At 39.2% G+C, this 17588-nt stretch overlaps 1 protein-coding gene across 4 annotated transcripts in view; it reads left to right on the top strand.

Annotated features, from left to right (window-relative positions):
* Positions 1 to 14226, top strand: part of NRP1 (neuropilin 1) — a 113193-nt gene extending 98967 nt beyond the window's left edge. For 2 of the 4 annotated variants that reach the window (XM_050332309.1, XM_050332297.1), the window contains exons 14-18: positions 2666 to 2803; positions 6649 to 6920; positions 7403 to 7496; positions 9083 to 9142; positions 10492 to 14226. In XM_050332309.1, coding sequence (XP_050188266.1) covers positions 2666 to 2803; positions 6649 to 6920; positions 7403 to 7496; positions 9083 to 9142; positions 10492 to 10781 — 854 coding nt within the window. In that variant the 3' untranslated portion in view covers positions 10782 to 14226. Of the gene's footprint in view, positions 1 to 2665; positions 2804 to 6645; positions 6921 to 7402; positions 7497 to 9082; positions 9143 to 10491 lie in introns of all 4 variants that reach the window. The other 2 variants (XM_050332319.1, XM_050332286.1) reach the window with 1 other exon arrangement.
* The last annotated feature ends 3362 nt before the right edge of the window (positions 14227 to 17588 follow it).

Here is a 17588-nt window from a genome sequence, read left to right as displayed (position 1 = left end):
CCAGTGTTCAGAGCTGTCCTCAGAGCATAAAGCAAAAGGCTTTTGTCACTTCCTCCACTTAAAATTAACAATTAAATTCTGGATATTTTCCGTATTCATTTCAGTGCCCAGTTCTCTTTGAATTGTGTTCAGCCTTAGCAGCATTTGAGGGAGCAAGTACTGCTCATATCATGTGAGAATTTTTTTCCTTTGATCCACATTTAACTTCAATGGGCATCTCACAGTTCTTAGGCTATGAAATGGAGAAAACAGAATATTGTATTCTTTCTTCTCTGGATTCTTCACTCATTTACATACTTCTCTTGTGCATTCTGCTATTTATTTTTATTCAGAGTTGAACAGTACTAGTCCTTTCAATCTGTTTATGCTGTGTTCTCATTTATGCTGTGTGATATCTTCAGATGAATGTGATCTATCTACCACTGTTCTCCTTTCCTGTGGTTTGAATACCACACAGGCTATCACTAGCTTTGCATGATATAATCCTCTGGGATTAATAAGATTAATTTTATCTTACGTTTTCTAAAACCTTTTCTAAAGTTCTGTCTCATGGCTCTGATGTCAAAGCCATGCAATATAGCTCTCCCTAGGCCTCCTTGACAATGAAAGGCTATTTTTCATGATCTTAAAACCATTTAATTCATTGCAATGTCATTCTATTTCTTTAAAAACTCCCCTTGATTTTCAGATGTCCCCTTTTGGGCAAATGTCTTTGATCTTAGCCCCATTGTCTAGAAGAAAAAAAAAAAACATATACTGGAGAAAGAGACATAATGGATTGCCTTTCTGTACTCGTGTGCTTAGGCTGAGCTCTGTTTCTTCAGTGTTTTGAGCCCAAAGAGAGATTATTCACCACAATCTGCCTCTTTCCTAGAAAGGGCTAGGGTGCTCCAGGAAACATCTTTTCTCCACATTGAATTCCTGTGCCAGACATTATCTGTTTAATTCATTTGTTCCCAGCTAGGATGCTGCATTCGTGACAATGTGGAGTAGACCCCTCTGGAGGCCAGCGGGAGAGAGGGGGGAGGCAGGAGGGATGGGGAGGATGAAAGGAGGGAGTGAAGAATGAGGGCTCGGTGCAGAGAGAGCCCCAGCACAGCCAAGGCACTGACAGGCAGAGGAGAGGGCGCAGGAACTGCCGTGCTCAGACCTCTCTGCTGACAGAATGAAGTTTTCTAGGGGCAGGAGGAGAGAGGGCACAGTGGCTGCAATGCAGGAATACAGTGAGCTGAGTTAAAACTATGTCTGGGAGCAAGGACCTGCCAAAAAAGGACACAGCAGGCAAGGAGAGAATGATAGATGAACCCTTTTTATATCCATTCTGTCTCAACCTACTCACCTGAGGTTTTCTCTGTCTTGATAAAATGATTATTCTAGTTTAATTTCCATTAAAATCTGGGTTGTGAGTTCAAAAGCCTTTGCAGTCTTCCCTGGCAGTTCACTACATGGAGCAGGTCTTTGCTTCTTCAGACTGGAAGAGCTCCACCTCAAAGATCTGGCCAACCACAGGTCTCAACACACTTCCCATATTTCTCCTTATTTTCCCACAATAAACAAACTCATTCTAGGGGTTGCATTATCTTTCCTGGCGTTTTTTATTAATAATGGGCAAGACGCACAGTTCTTACCCCAGAGCTGATATTGATGGGAGCACAGAGTCCTTTGTTCTTAGTTCATACTTGCACAAAGCATCACATTAAAGTAAACCAAAATTATTCCTTTAATAAGGCGTGAGTCATGCCTGAGAAAAGACTCCAAGATTTGGTCACATTGCTGTGGGAATGGTATTGCTCTACTGGGAGCTGTCATTGCTCAAGGTGAGATAGAAGTTCACACCAATGCATTGGGAAGCGAAAGCTCAAAAGATTTCAAACTGCTTCTGAAAATAAGAAATGCAAGGGATTTATATGCTATCTTCATATAATCTTTCCATTTAAATTCCAAGTTCTGTTGAAGAAAATAAGCTACTATGTATTAAACCTTAGGGCAGAATTGAAAAGGAGCTGAAGACAAGATATGATCTCATCCTGACCATAATGCCAGACTTCCCTTGTTTTATGCAGAGCTTGTTTTGAAGCTTATTTTGAGTTCATTTGGCAATCAGCCACATTTGTCCCTTTTCCCTCTCAATTTGTCCATTTCAATGCTGCCATCTTGTGGGCCTACTTAACTGTCTGGAAGGTGCTGAATGAGTTCCTTTATTGAAGCCACGTAGATTTCACCCGAAATTCTTCCCTTGCCAAGGACATTCCACTAATGTTTCTGTCTTGTCTAATTTTTGTCCAAATCTCATTGCAAGTGGTTGCAAAACATTGCACTATTACAGAGCAAAGAAGTACCAGAAAGTGTATCTGATAGGTAAGCCAGATCTTTTTTTGTGAGTCATGTATGTTACAGTGTGGTTAGCAGCTAATGTGGGCAAATCAGAAGAATCAATCTAAACCACAAAAAAAATCCTAAAATATGGGTCATAAAGAGACAGGAAACAATCACATAATTTGCAGAAAATAGTAGGTTTTCATCTGTTTCCCAGGAGGGATGGTCTTGCTATGGCTTCTCAGAGTTTAGGAGGAATGGTTCCATTAATGGACAATTGTATACATTTGTTTTGAAGTGCAAAATTATTCACCACATATTGTTCCCCCTTTTCCTTCTTTCTTTGCAGAGCTACCACTATACAATTTCAACTGTGCCTTTGGCTGGGGATCCCAAAAGACTTTGTGCCATTGGGAGCACGACAACCAGGTGGATTTAAGGTGGGCAATCCTGACCAGCAAAACCGGGCCGATTCAAGACCACACAGGTAATCATGAGTTCATGATTTAGCCATTTTACATGGGAAGAGATTGTTCTGTTTAATACCAGCATGTCTTCCAAAATGACAGGAGAGAGAATTATAACTGAAGTGTATTATAAAGTATATTATAGCTAAAGTATGTAAAGTCAAAAAGATGGTTCTGTAGGACACCTAATTTATTATAGGTAGTTACAGCTGACTGTAATTATACTTTCTGTTGGGGAATAGAGATTATTTATTGTCAGGAACTGAAGCTATTCCCCTGAGTTGCCTTTGGATAACCATAATCTGGTGTAGAAAAATATCTGAACAAACAAATATTTTGCAAATATCACTGTACCAACTGATACAGCCATGAACAAACCCCACTTTATTCCTGTTTGTGGCTAGAAGGACTACCCACCACAGCAAGGTATTCTAAGTGAAACTTCCCAGATGGATGTATTACCATGCCCTTCTCCTTCCCGGCAGGAGTTGGAGATTATAGCCATCCTTTGCTCGCACTCAGTTTTTCCAGAAATATCGCCCTGGGAAATTGATTGGTTTGTTTTGTAGTATCTAACTCATGGCTCTGCATAATTAGGCAATAAATATGCTGCAGGGTAGTGGAGAAGGGAGGGCACTGTGTGACCTGCACAGCCTCTCACTCTAGCGTTCACGCTTGCATATGTGCAGATTAATCAAATGTGTTGAGATGAATCCCCCTTCCCACTTCTGCTACCCTTTGCCTAATGAGAATGACAAGGAAATTAGACAAAATTGGACTTTTTAAATTCTGAGACACTTTCAATTGAATCTTAAGACAAGTACAGTAGTTTCAGGGAAAAAAAAAAACTTGTAATACTTTGACTATAAATGGCATTGTACAAATAAATGGTATCAAATTAACTAAATGCAGTTAGCTGAAGTGAAGGCTGTAATGGTGGAAAAATTGATGTAAAGTGAAATGGCTCAGTAGGATCTGACATTGAAAAGAGGTTAAAAGCTATGTTAGCCAGAGACTGACAAAATCTAAAAGGCATGCATAAGTAAAGCTCTAATTAAGACAATGAAGACAGGGTTCCTGACCCAGCTCTGCAATAATATTCTGAAAATGAGAGCTATCTGCACTTTGCCACCAAAGATTACTGAGAGACTGAACCTGTCTTCAGTCAAGAGATGAAGAAATTATATTCTTCAAAAGAGATTTTGTTGTCTCCCCTGGGCCCTTCTATCACAGAAAACTTATTTGTCCCTTGAGCTGTAGCTTTAGTAAGTCTTACAGGCCCCTTTTTCTCCTACTGCACTAACTTTCAATATTTTCCAAAATTTTCCTTAAAGAGTGCCTTCACCTGCCAGGTTTGCCATTCACCTGCCAGCAGGTGCAGAATGAGCAGGGTGGATGTGAATGCAGACCATGAGCGGTCTGGGTGACACTGATGTCCCAAACAAACCCTCAGTGTCACCACTACATAGCAAGGCCACCCTATGTGTTGGGAGAACCACACTGAGGAACTCCCAGACACATCTTTTTCTCAGCCATATGCACAAAGCTGAAGAAAATTCACAAAAGTCATCTTCAACAGCAGTTCTTTAAAGACAGCAGGATACATTGTATGTCACTTCAAATTATACATGTTGTGATTAAATCTGGCCAGTGTTAGGTCTTCCAACTGAGACACTCATCCTAATGCTGTGATTATTTTTCTTTTTTCTTCCCTCTGGATTTCCCTATTACCATTCTTTGATGAGGTTTGCACATGTTGTGCTGCTCTGTGCACAGAAGCAAAGTGGGAAAGAGCATATAGATATAACCACTCCTGCTTGAGAAGTTGGACAAGATGTTACTGCAATAAGACAGAGGGAAAAAAAAAGGCATAATTTTTTTTGACAATTTAATATCCTCTTTCCCTGTAAAATTCTTTCAAAAACCAGATGCTTCGACATGCATATTGGGCAGGATGCCTCTAACTGCCCACAGAAAAATCCAAACAAAACATCCTTGTCTCATGTTACTAGAAACATTTTCCTTTCTCATTTATTAGGCCCACTTCTTCCACCCACTGGGTTTATCCCATTCCTCTTTGTTCCTGGTTCACCTTTTACTACCTTTCTTATGCTTCCCAGAGTAACAGTGCTCATCTTCCCATCTTCATTGGTGCACGACTATACCATTGCAATCCAGAAGTATCAATTATACATTATTTCACATGAAGTTCAAGAATATCATGTATAAACAAAGGCCAATGCTGATTAAAGACCACCCTTGCAAAACATCTTCTTTTGCCTCTTTTTAATTTTCTTTTGTTTAAGCATTGGTATAAACACTGGAGAAATGTACACTTGGTATAAGCATTGGAGAAGTGTACGCTTACTTCAGCATATGAGAAGTAGTATTTCTTATTAGTACTTTTTTCCTTCCTACTCTCAAAATAACTTTGTACCAATGTCAATAAATGTTGTCTCCATCCTTTTGTGTGAGTGCATTGCACTTGCAGTCTATTCTTAAACACACCAGGATGAACTTCATGTTTTTCCACCATAATTCCCTGCAAAGAATCTCTTCAAAAGCTAACTGGAATGAATGCCTGGCCTGTGTAAATCAGAAGCACTTCTCTATAGTCAGTATCTTGCTAAGCAATTTTCTGTTACCAAACTAATCACACTCCCACGTACTTCTCTCCCAGAATGATTAAGAAAGTAATTTTTCAAGTTAGGGTTATAAGGTGTTCAGATTTCAACATGTGTAAATCCATTATGCTCTTTGAAAGTACCAACCATAATCTTACTCTTTCAAGAAACAGCTTACAAGTATATAGTGCCCAATATATTGTTACAAAAATCAAGGGTGTAAGTCTGACACCACCTGCGACTCTATTTAGGAACACTATTTAGATCTCAGTTTCTGATCTCTGACCATGGCTATTCAAAGCCATTTCATCTTTCAGTGTTCTCTTCATTCTAATCTTGCTTTCTCAAGTACAGTTTACTATAAAAAGAGGTTTTTTAATAACTCTCTGCACAATTACCGTAGAGTAGGCCCCAGGGACTTTTATTTAGCCAGCCTAGTGTTGGCTGCCTTCAGGAGGTGCACGCTGAGTAATGGAGCATATGCTGTCACACCAAACAGGCTTTTGCCTCCTTCCCTGAGCAAAAGCAAATGCCTTGTGTGTGTCATGTAGTGAGCGTGTTGTTACAGCTCACTCTTGGCACAAAGCATCCCAGTGAACAGCGCAGGAGATGGCGAGAGGAAATGATGGAATAACAGAATGGTTTGGGTCCTGGATGGGACCTTTAAAGGGCAACTCCCCTGCAATGAACAGGGACATCTTCAACTAGATCAGGTTGCTCAGAGCCCCTTCCAACATGATCTTGAGTGTTCCCAAGGATGGGGCATTTACTGCTCTCTGGACAACCTGTGCCAGTGTTTCATCACCCGCCAATTTTCTTCCTTATGTCTAGTCGGAATCTACCCTCTTTTAGTTTAAAACCATTACTCCATATCCTGTCATTATAGGCCCTATTAAAAAGTTTGTCCTCGTCTTTATTATAAGTCCCCTTTACTTACTGAAAGGCAGCAATTAAGTATCCCCAGAGCCTTCTCTTCTCCAGGCTGAACAACCCCTGCTCTCTCAGCCTACCCTTATAGGTCAGGTGCTCCAGCCCTCTGAACATCTTGAGGGCACTCTCACTAGAGCATATGAGCCTTCCTAAAGCTCCCAAAACAACCCACTCTGACTCTCTTGTTTGTGATGCTTGACCCATTGGCATGGAAAGAAAGCAAAATGTTCAGGGGTGGTCGGGGATTCTTGTGTTAACAAAGAAAATTAAAACTGGTGGCTATTCCTAACGCAGTCCTTCTGTCACAGTAGGAGATGGCAATTTCATTTACTCACAAGCTGATGAAAGCCAGAAAGGCAAAGTCGCCCGACTGCTGAGCCCCGTGATTTCCTCGCAGAACTCTGCCCACTGCATGACTTTCTGGTACCACATGTCTGGCGCACACGTGGGCACCCTGAAGATCAAACTGCGGTACCAGAAGCCGGATGAATATGACCAGGTGCTGTGGACCCTGAGTGGGCACCAGGCAAACTACTGGAAGGAAGGACGTGTTCTTCTTCACAAGTCCGTGAAGCACTACCAGGTGAGCTTGGCTGCTCCCTGCCGAACGACCGGAGCTGAGGTCATGTTTTATGCACCATAGCAAAAGATGTCACTGAAGGATTTGTGTAGACAGTATTACACCTACAGATGAGGTGGCTTGCTGTGACTAATAATAGTGAAATATTTCATGGTATCTCAGATTACAGTGACGCAAGCAATTTGTTATCAAAGGCCAAATAAATACTTTAGAAATTGTTTATCATCAGTCACAAAGCTGCCTCTTTGCCACAGTTTTTGCTGATGAAGAAGTCTGTAATGAAGTTATGACAGTATATAAATTTACATTTGCATGTATAAGTTCATAAAGGTAGGCAGTGCAGATTTTTCAGGCCACAAACAAAGCACATGTAGATGTGACATCATGACAGGTGAAGATGTGTGTTAATAACTAATTAAGAAATCCTGAAAGCTGCAATTGTGTGCTAACATGAAAACAATGTTAATATTATCTTGTTTTGCCAGGTGGTTATTGAGGGAGAAATTGGAAAAGGAACTGGAGGAATTGCTGTGGATGATATTAAAATTGACAATCACGTAGCACAAGAGGATTGCCGAAGTAAGTGTAAAAAACAAGAACATAGAGAATTCTCATCCAAAACATTATTTATTTTGTTTTGATGCCGCTTTTTTCTCTGAGAAAGGGATAGATGATTATTAGCTATATGGGAAGGTTTCCACTGAAAACATTCTGATTCAGCCCATAGCTTTATTCATAGTAAGTGCCACTGGTGTCACCTCAGTATGGCAGTGGTTTGGATCAGAACTGGCATCCTCCTGACATGGGTCGCATCATGTTCACATTCTCACATATCTGTATTTCATATTGATGCCCTCTTTAAATTTCTCTGCTTTTCCTAATGCTCTTCCCTGTTTTAACTAATGTTCAAAATCCAATTTAATTTCTTCACCCTTTTTACGTCACTTACTACCAAACCTACTTAAATTGTTTTTTAAAGGACCATTTCAAGTCCCTACAGGATAAGCAGATAGGGTGAAATGGCCCCTGCTCTGTCCTCTGCTGTCCTGTCATTCTGAGTTTGCTGTGGCTCATTTGCTGTAGTCGTCAGCTCCCAGACATGCAGGACACAAAGTAATGTTAGGACATGGCCTTTCCCACATCTGAGCCAGGCTATTCCTGAGATGCTCTTTGAGTCCTTTTATTTCTGGCCAGTCTTGGGTTATTCCAGTCACTGCTGATCATATGCACATTGCATACTGCACGTAATTTGGCAGCAGCAGCCCCAGATAAACACAAGCACTGAATGCTGTCCTTCACAGTGGAGATGAAGCAATTATTTTTATGTAAAAGAGGGAATAGAAATTATTAGATTTAGGAAGATAAACTTCTGCCATGTGAGTTTGCAACATGACTGAGAGCAATAATAGAGGGTGCTCCTCACCTTTTGTAGCTGACATCCATTTAAGGGTAACATGACAGCCTTCAGCTGTGTGGTAATTTCACTGCAGGATAAGAAAACTGTACAATCTCTTTTTATCACACAGTCCAGCCTCTGGGGTTCATCAAATGCCACCAGAGTGATAGTTAGCAGGAAAGAGAGTCAGGACACAGTGCTTGGTCCTCCTGCAGTGTCCTCAGTGCCAAGAAGGGTGCTGGGACCACAGTGACTGTACTTACCTGGCTCCAAAATGAGAAAGGAAACTGACTCCTTTCCTACCTTCCCATGTTTTGGTTTTTCAAACAAAATGTTGAGCAAAGATTTCTGGCCTGAGGAAACTAAATCCAAAAGCTCAATCTGAAACCCAAACACGAGTGGTCTCACTGTAGTCAGTGAAACTATTCTTGTGATTAACTATGCCTATGCTGATGAAGTGCTATGGAATTGGGCTCCAAAATTGTAAATACAGTGAATGAGATGCTAATTCATCACACTGATTTCGCTTTTCCAGGCATGGAAAACCCCTGCTGATAACTAAAACTGTGCCAAGACTGGGTGGAGAGGAGTTTTTTAATCTTTCTTTTTTCCTCCATTAATTTGCAGAGCCCATTATAATGAACAGTTCTGTCAAGCCACCATAATGATGCTCTGACACAGGAAAATCTGCTATACCATTATTGCCAGCATGGTAGTCAATCAGTGTTTGTAACCCTAATAATCAATGTCAATTCTTTTGCTTCATTAGAATCAACTGATGTGGAGAATGAAATAACTGAAGAAGAAGAGCCAGATATTAATCAAACAGGTAAAAACTGCGTTATTTTTAGTAGGGAATTAATTTTAACATGGGTTTTTTTGTGTAAATTCCTACATTCTATTCATTTATTTAGAGATTTGCTCTCTCAACTGCATGTTGTATTAAAGTGTTTTGATTTATCTGGACCAAACACTAAGAAGGCTTAAATTTATTTGAAGGAAGTAATAGTTTTATTCTTCTATGTCATATAATCTTATGAACTTTTTATTATTTTTACCTATTTCAAACCTTTTACATTTTATATATTTTATATTTATATATAATATATGTTTTTTATTTTATTTTATATCTGTTTTTATATATTTTCACATTTTATATATTTTATATATTTTGTATATTTTATATTTCACAATTTGTTACATTATATACATATATATGCATACCCTTTTTAGCTCCTCAATATTTTGTTATCTAGAAGGCTTGTCCACTGATGTAGAAAGCCCTATGATTATATCTTACAATTTATGACTCGCACCATGCCTCAGTAATTGGGCTCAAAACTCTTCAGGCTAATTGTTTCACAGACCTGGGTGAAAATACCATTTTATGACCAGTCTAGCAAAGCATTATCATTTTCAATGATGATAGCTGTAAATGGATCATTAAATGGATCATAATTGTCATATTGTCCCAATAATAAAATATATTTGCATTTTTCAGGCAATGTTAATTTTTTTCTGTTACACTCAATGGCATTGCTGTAATTGGTTTCAGCGAAAGAAGGTTTGTCCAAAAAGACTTTTGGGCTTTTCTTGCAACAATTACAGGGTTAACTGCTATTGGATCATTTTCATAAATGAAAAGGGCTGAGGGAAAAAATATACCAGAGAATATTTTACACAAGAGGGCAGAGTGCTCTTCTGTGTCAGTTCTGCCACTATTTCCACTTCAAGATCCAATCCTAAAGTCACTGAAGTGGAAAGGATGCAAAATGGCTGGACATTCCCTACCAATGTCTTAGGCTGTAAACTCTCACACTGAGCTGAATAGGATTTGATTAATATTTTTGAGCTAAATACTGCAATCTGGTAAAACATAATCAAAAGGCCTGGTTATTCGCTCCTAAGACTCCTATTTAATCCAAGGCAGAATCAGACCTCTACTAATAGGCAGCAAATTCAAAGACCGGAGAACAGTCTGGAAAATATCACCAACTATTTGGGCCATGTTGTAGTTTTCAGCTATTTATGACTACCTCCAAGAAGCTAGGTTTTAAAATTATGTAGAAACTTAGGTCAAATAAAAAGTGATGTTCTTTCTCAAAAATTCCAATTCATCAAACAAAGTTTTAACTAAGATTGGTTCTGAAAATTTTGCAATTCTTCACTCCATTTCAGGGTTTACACCTCCATACCGTATGGGCGAGGACTATGATGACAACATCTCCAGGAAACCAGGCAATGTCCTGAAGACCCTAGATCCAATCCTTATTACTATTATAGCCATGAGTGCACTCGGCGTGCTTTTAGGAGCCATCTGTGGAGTTGTCCTGTACTGTGCCTGTTGGCACAATGGGATGTCAGAGAGGAACTTGTCTGCACTGGAGAATTATAATTTTGAACTGGTCGATGGTGTAAAACTGAAAAAAGATAAACTAAACACACAGAATTCATACTCGGAAGCATGAAGGTATAAAGCGACTGGAGAAGTTTCAGAGAATCTGAATCGGGATGGAAGGACATAGCTCGGTCGTGCTGGGGAACTGTTGATCTTTTACTGTACAGGCTGAAAAGTGCATTGATGACACTGAGCCAAGCTTTTCTCAGGAGCTTCAATGAGTGTGTAACCGATGAACATGGACAACAATATGTGTTAACAACCTGAATCATGTACAGTCTGCTTTTTCTGTTGGTTTTATTTGAAATAATCGAATGCTGGTGTTGAGACCAAGTATGATTGACTTATAGTTCATTTTGTCTTTCTTTCTCTCCCTCTCTTTTGTTTTCCGTTAATGGATAATTTTGGTTTTACTGTGCAAAATCCAAGATGCTGTCACAAAATGTATTCAGTGGGGTCCTTTGGAAGGACATGCTGTCTGTAGCTCAGTGCCCAGAAAATATTGGAGTAACAGCAATTTAGTGGACTTCTGCACCTGTATTTGTGTATAATTGCTCGTGTTGTGCATAGGCAAAGAAGGGTTAGGGTGTTTTTGAAAGTACTGCTGCATCAGTACCGGTATAGTGTGTCAGCTCTGTTTACGAAGCAATACAGTCAAATTTTATTGATGTTTTTCAGTGTTGTACTAAATTTTGTGCTTGTGAACTCCATAAAAGAGTATGTGCCATCATCAGACACAACTGGTAACCAAGTGTACTGCCTAAAAATGAAACAAAAAAAGTCCTTGGCACTGGCTAGTGTATGTCCTCTCAAGTGCCTTTTTGTTTGTACTGCTTCTCATTGTGTTAACATTGACTACAGCTTCTCTGCAGTTATGCCCTTGTCTTTAATCATATTCTGATGGCTCACTGACTAAAAGAAAAGTATATTTTAGTGTAAGAAAACAGCCTCAACAAGGCAAGGGCTAATCAGATTTGACAACCTGGCTCGATTGTTCTGCTTTCTGTATTTCAACTTCACGTCTCTTGACCCTTTTGTATAAAGCTGCAATATCCCCTTTTATTGTTCTTTCATATAGAATGTATTTTCAAATGTAAAATCTCTCTCCTTTCTCTTCTCTTTCTCTCTTTGTCTCTCTGAGTAGGTTGCATAAGCATTTGCCATTGCCAAGGAAAGAAAACTTCAGCTTTAACTTGCTGGTAGTGGCAAAGGATTTTATTAGAGTTTGTGTTAAAAAATAAGGGAAAATTCTTAACTTTATCCTCCAAAGTAGAACTTTGGGTTTCTTCTTAACAGCATAAAGTGACAGTATCTTTTTTCCTGATGTCATGAAACATGTCTTTTATCCTGAACAGCTCGCCTGTTAATTACACTGGGGAAAATGCTTCCCTTACTGAGAAGATTGCCTTTAAAATGAGAAACTTTCCTCCTCCTGCCCCTACCTGAACTCAGAGTTCTGTTCTCTCAGTGTACATGTATTTTCATGCTAATCAATGCTAATTGGGCTTACCGTGGGTACTGAGGGCAGAACGAAATCCCACAGTGCATGTAGGGTATGTTCTTACCATCACGTTATATCCAATTGGCATTTCATACCAGGAGGTTTCTGTTTGACCAGAAGTGTAGACAGTGACCAATTCAGTGAACTGAGTACTATAAGCTGTCAGAAAAAAATGTGTTTGACAATTATGTGGCAATTTTTAAAATATTTTAGGGCAGATATTATTGGACAAATAATATTCAGCAGCCTAGGCAGCTGGTCCAACAGGGTAAAAAGAAACAAGAGCATGTTTCCCACAGGGGTCCATAGGAGGTGACCAGGGAGCAGGGGGATCACTCCTCTCATAAGGGGAGCCCCTGGGTTTTCTGCAGTGACCTGCACACAACACAGCCATAATGGGGAGGCAGCTTCCACCTTCCCCTGGGTATCTACCAACCAGCAGATAAACCCAGTGCAAACATGGGTAAAGGAACATCCTACCAAAGTGCTGAATGCATGTTTTTCATCATTGAATTTCCTGAGTAGAGTCAGGGAAGTGATTGGGACTTTCTGAGTTAGTCTTTTCCAAAATTGCTTTTGTAGAAGAGCAATGAAATATCCTGTCCAGGATTAGGATAAAGAAGGGCTAATTCAGCCTTGAATTACAAGGAGCAACAGAATCCACCCTTATTTATCAACTAAATGTTTTGAGGCATATAATTTCACCAACGTGAGCTATAAAAAAGAGAAATATGTAGAAAATCCACCAGTAGCCCAGAAACTGGAGGTAAAAATTGAGGTTTGAAGTTGAAAATATTTTAAAGGAAGATCCAAGAGAAAAAAAAATGGACAGTTGCTACTTCAAAGGAGTCCTAAAGGCAATGACTATCAGGAAAATCTGAACACCCACTTCAGGTCATCAAACCTTATATTCATGGAAGAGTTACCTCCCCAGCCTCTCAATCTAGGGTCCTCCAGTAGGTGAAACAGTGCACCTAGGGCCTGAAAGTTTGCCTAAAAATTAATCCATGAGATGTCCCAAGTGACTAACTCACAAAAGGTAGAATTTTCATTGGTTTCTAACACTGTAATTTGTCCATAAAGGTATTGCAGCAGCTAGTTAATTAACCCAAAGAAAAAAGGATTTTTCAAAACTATTTTCAGCACACCACCACTGTGTGAGTCAGGAGTTTAGGGCCTGCTCTCCTTAGCTGAAAAAACTTCTAGTCCACTAACTTGACTAAGAGTTATATCTTTATATTGCCTTGAAGAGAAAATCCCATTGGGGAGCCCAAACCCAAAACCTTTTGAAATATTCCCACTGATTTCAATGGATTCTGGACCAGCTCTTGGTCTTGATCTATTCGAACAGAAATGCTGGTAGTTGGTGGGTTTTTTCCTTCTTTTAACGTACTGATAATAGTGAATATAAAAAGAAATACATCTCCTTTGTGTTCTTCAGACCTTACTATGATAATGAGGATCTAGCACTGAAGATTTGATTTCTCTGAAGGTAATAGAATGAAAGTTGCCCTCCAATAAAGGAAAAATGATACTGCAACTTTACATTGAAAAGTATCTTGCACTGATAAATATATTTAAAAGAATTATATGTTTATAAAGTTATTAATTTGTAAAGGCAGTGTTACAAAATGTTCAGTTTATATTGTTTTAGATTGTTTCATAATTTTTAAAGTGTAAAATAACATATTTTTTTCTTTATTGAAAAACTATAAAAATCTTCAGTAGTAAAATGATTTCATTTTACTGGTATATTATTGCTTCATGTTTTGTACCATCATAAAACTTTGTGCAAATTTTTTTTACAGAAATTTTTATTTTCTATGACAATATAACACTTGTAAATTGTTGTTTCAAAATGAACAGCGAAGCCTTAACTTTAAATGACATTTGTATTCTCAGACACTGAGTAGCATAAAAAAAAAACCACATAGAACTGAACTGTAACTTAAATTTCCAAACTATGACTACTACATTCCAAAGAAACCGTTGAATTAAACATTTTCATAAAATATCCCATAGCTGATGTATTTTATTACACTAAAATGGATTGGTATTATTAAATGGCTGGTTTTATTTAGTATCTTGCAACAAGCACAATGTTTTAATCCCAGTTACATTTGTTGGTAGGCAGCTCCAACAAACAGACACCTGGTGTGTTCGTTCATTGTGAGGGACAGCACAGACTACACAGTTCATGGTTTAGGATAGAGGGATTCACCCCTGCCTGCCCAGTTGTCTCCTAGCTGGAATACACTCCAACGGCGTGCCTAACTTTTAGCCAAACAGCAGGAATTTAGGAGGACAAATCTGCCACCACTGCTCTTATGCCTTGGGATACCCGATGTAACACCCTATGCAGGTGTTACACCTCCCTGTGGCTTGTTCTTGGGTGGGGTGAGATTTACTGCCAAGTAATGTCCATTTTTGAGGTGTTGCTCCGCTAAGTCTCTGCTCCAGTGGTAAGGTTTGTACAAATAAAGTCCCTGCAAATTTCCACTGGAGTCATTGGAACTTACCCAACTATGGCCAGATCTTCCAGTGCAGAGAACAAGTTGCTGATGGGAGCAAATGCAATCAGGGCAGCCCACTGGTCTGGTTTGGCATTCAGTTGGGTGCTAAACTCATCTGTGGAACAAATGACTGCGTGTGGGGAGATCTTCAAGTTTGCATCCAGATCAGAAGCTATAGATGGCACATTTCCTGTTTTGTGCAATACTTACCTAATTTATTTCTTTCTAATACTCAGTACTCTGCACATTAAAGATTGACAAATCTTTTCTTTACATTGCACACATGAATAAGCACACACTGTCAGGATGTCATTAGATTGAGTACAAACATTTTACTTCAGCTACTTTACTACTCCTGGGAGAAATATTGTACTTATTACCATATATTTGATCATCATTAACACTTGAAAAGGATGTATTGAATCTTGTCTCCTGACAAGAGAGCAGCGTTGTGGGTACCTGTTTAAAACATGAGATGGAACTGCAGCAAGCACCCGAGCAAAACTTTGCTTTCTGATTGGAGTAGGGATTGCTCTCAAAAGGCTGTTGTGAAGGTTGTTGTCCATAAAATCACTAAACCTAAATTCCTTAGAAATGTACTTCATTGCACTCTGCTTGCTTCTGTGATAACCAGCCACGGGGCTCTTTGAGGGAAAATAAATGGCAATGGAATTAATTAGTGAAAAAAAAGAAATCTATAAAGTGAATCCATTGAGGATGAAGTTCAGAAAAGAGAGACATGTATTTAAAGTTAAGAAAATTCTCTTTCATTTAGGGGAAATTGATTTGCCTGGAAGCTAACAAGTGCTTAGCACTAAATCTTCAGTTTTCCACAGTAAATAGGCTGCATAAAGGAAAGACAAAAATAGTGCAATGGGATCTGAATTACATTTCAGAACATAACTTTTAAACCTGAAAGAAAAAGAAGAGCAGATGGAAATAGCAGATGGGTCAGCTACAGACGAGCAGTGCCAGGAGTGCATAGCTCTGAGGCACAGATATTAGGGTCATGGTCTGTAAAAAGGCTCTTTGGCAGGTAGTGATAAGCAAACCCCATTATTATTTCACCAATCAAATGTAGCATCCCTGATCCAGCATCCACATGGTCAGTCCCATTTCCTTTACTTTTGGCAGGGTGTAAAATGCTATTACACAGCACAGGGCAGAGGTCCAGGAGAGGGGGGAAAGCACCACTGGCCTGTGGTGGGTGGTGGGTATGGCCCACTGGCACCATGGAAATGGCAGCAGTGCCGATCTGCGCAAACCTGCCCATGGGATCAAAGCTGCCAGTCCCAGTGGAGGTGAAGGTCCACCATCCTTATAACCTTCCTTTTATGAGGCATACGAAGACCTAACAGTTGTGTACTAATATAGCTCTAATTTTGACCCTCGTAAGTCTTTTCTTATATACAATTAGTCAATTTCCAATTCAATTCTTCTAAACCAGTTTGTCAAAGTCAAATGTCAAAGTTGGGTTTGATTTTCAGATCCCAGAAGTAATTCCCTTCCCATTCCTTAATTGTCCCATCCTTTGCAATACATTATGCCTCACAGCATATTGGTTCAAGCAACATTAATTTATTAGAGCTTTAATTTCTTCTTTTATACCATTTTGTGCCTCAAGTCACCCATAACCACAATGTTATCTACAAGTGTCTGTTAAATTATAACAGAGTGTATCTGATTTTTTTGCCATGGGATACATTGCATAGTTGTTTTATTTTCCGATTAGTCCCCCTGTACTCCCTAATTGCTTTTCCACAGTAGGTCAGTTCTCTATATACATTTTCATTCTCATAGCTACACACAATCAAGCTCTAATCTTATCACCTCAGGACTGATGGTGTCTCAACGTTTATAACTGAAAATCTCATTAAAAAGTCTTCTGGCATTTTTCACAGATGGATGGAGTCTTATCATGTGTCCAAACCTAATTCCATCTTCAATAATCATATTCTCCTATTTAAATTTACATTGTTTTTATTCATCCTTCAGACATTTGATTCATGTCCCTGTCATTGTACTGCATCACTGTGCACCATGCACTGTGTTTTATTACAGAGTTGTGTTTCCATAATGGGTGAGGTGGGTCTTATTGAAAAAAGAATTGTAATCTTACTGGAGCACTGTTGATACCCAAGAGAGAGGTCGGGTGTTGCTCTCAAGGGTAGAAGGTAAGGAAGATGTTTGGCAGGGTTTGTCAGGTGCTGCCATAACAAAGACTGAGCGATTTAATGACGAGAGCCTGGAGGATGAAGGACTTGCCTGAGAAAAAAAGTACTTCAGGTGGCATGAGCTGCAAAGAGAATTATCAGAAAAGTCCCTTGTTAAATTATTTCATTTTTCCCTGATTAAAAAAAAACAACCAAACAACAAAAACCCCATTCACAATTCTCAAAAAAATCTGCAATACAGAAATGTCTCTGGCAGCTCCTATGCACTTCTAAATTCACAGCCATGGAAAAAGGGAAAACACAGGTAGCATCTCAGGGCTATAGACTGGCATTCTTCATGAATCATTTTCATCTTGAAAATTTTTATTCCCTTCCCTCTGTAACGTTGCTTTATGCCACTTGTTTCAGAAGTAAATTGCCTGGGTCAAACTACTGCTTTTTATGATTTTCTACTGTTAATATATTTTTCTGTAGTGCAATTTATGCTTCCCTTACTACTCAGATACTTTTATAACATCTCCCTATGCATTACTAAGGCATGCACAGCACGAAATAAGCCCAGCCAGTGCCCCACATACCATATGTCAAAGGAGAGAAGAGCCCACTTCATTCCACATCTTCTCTTCCACATCCTTGCCAGGGATGTGTACTCCATGTCCAAGACCCAGACACTACATCTTTAATAGATA

Source organism: Myiozetetes cayanensis, unplaced genomic scaffold (assembly GCF_022539395.1).
Source record: "Myiozetetes cayanensis isolate MyiCay16 unplaced genomic scaffold, myiCay2020 scf1, whole genome shotgun sequence".
Lineage (NCBI taxonomy): Eukaryota > Metazoa > Chordata > Aves > Passeriformes > Tyrannidae > Myiozetetes > Myiozetetes cayanensis.
Note: the sequence above shows the minus strand (reverse complement) of the source record. Positions and strands in the feature narration are given on the sequence as shown.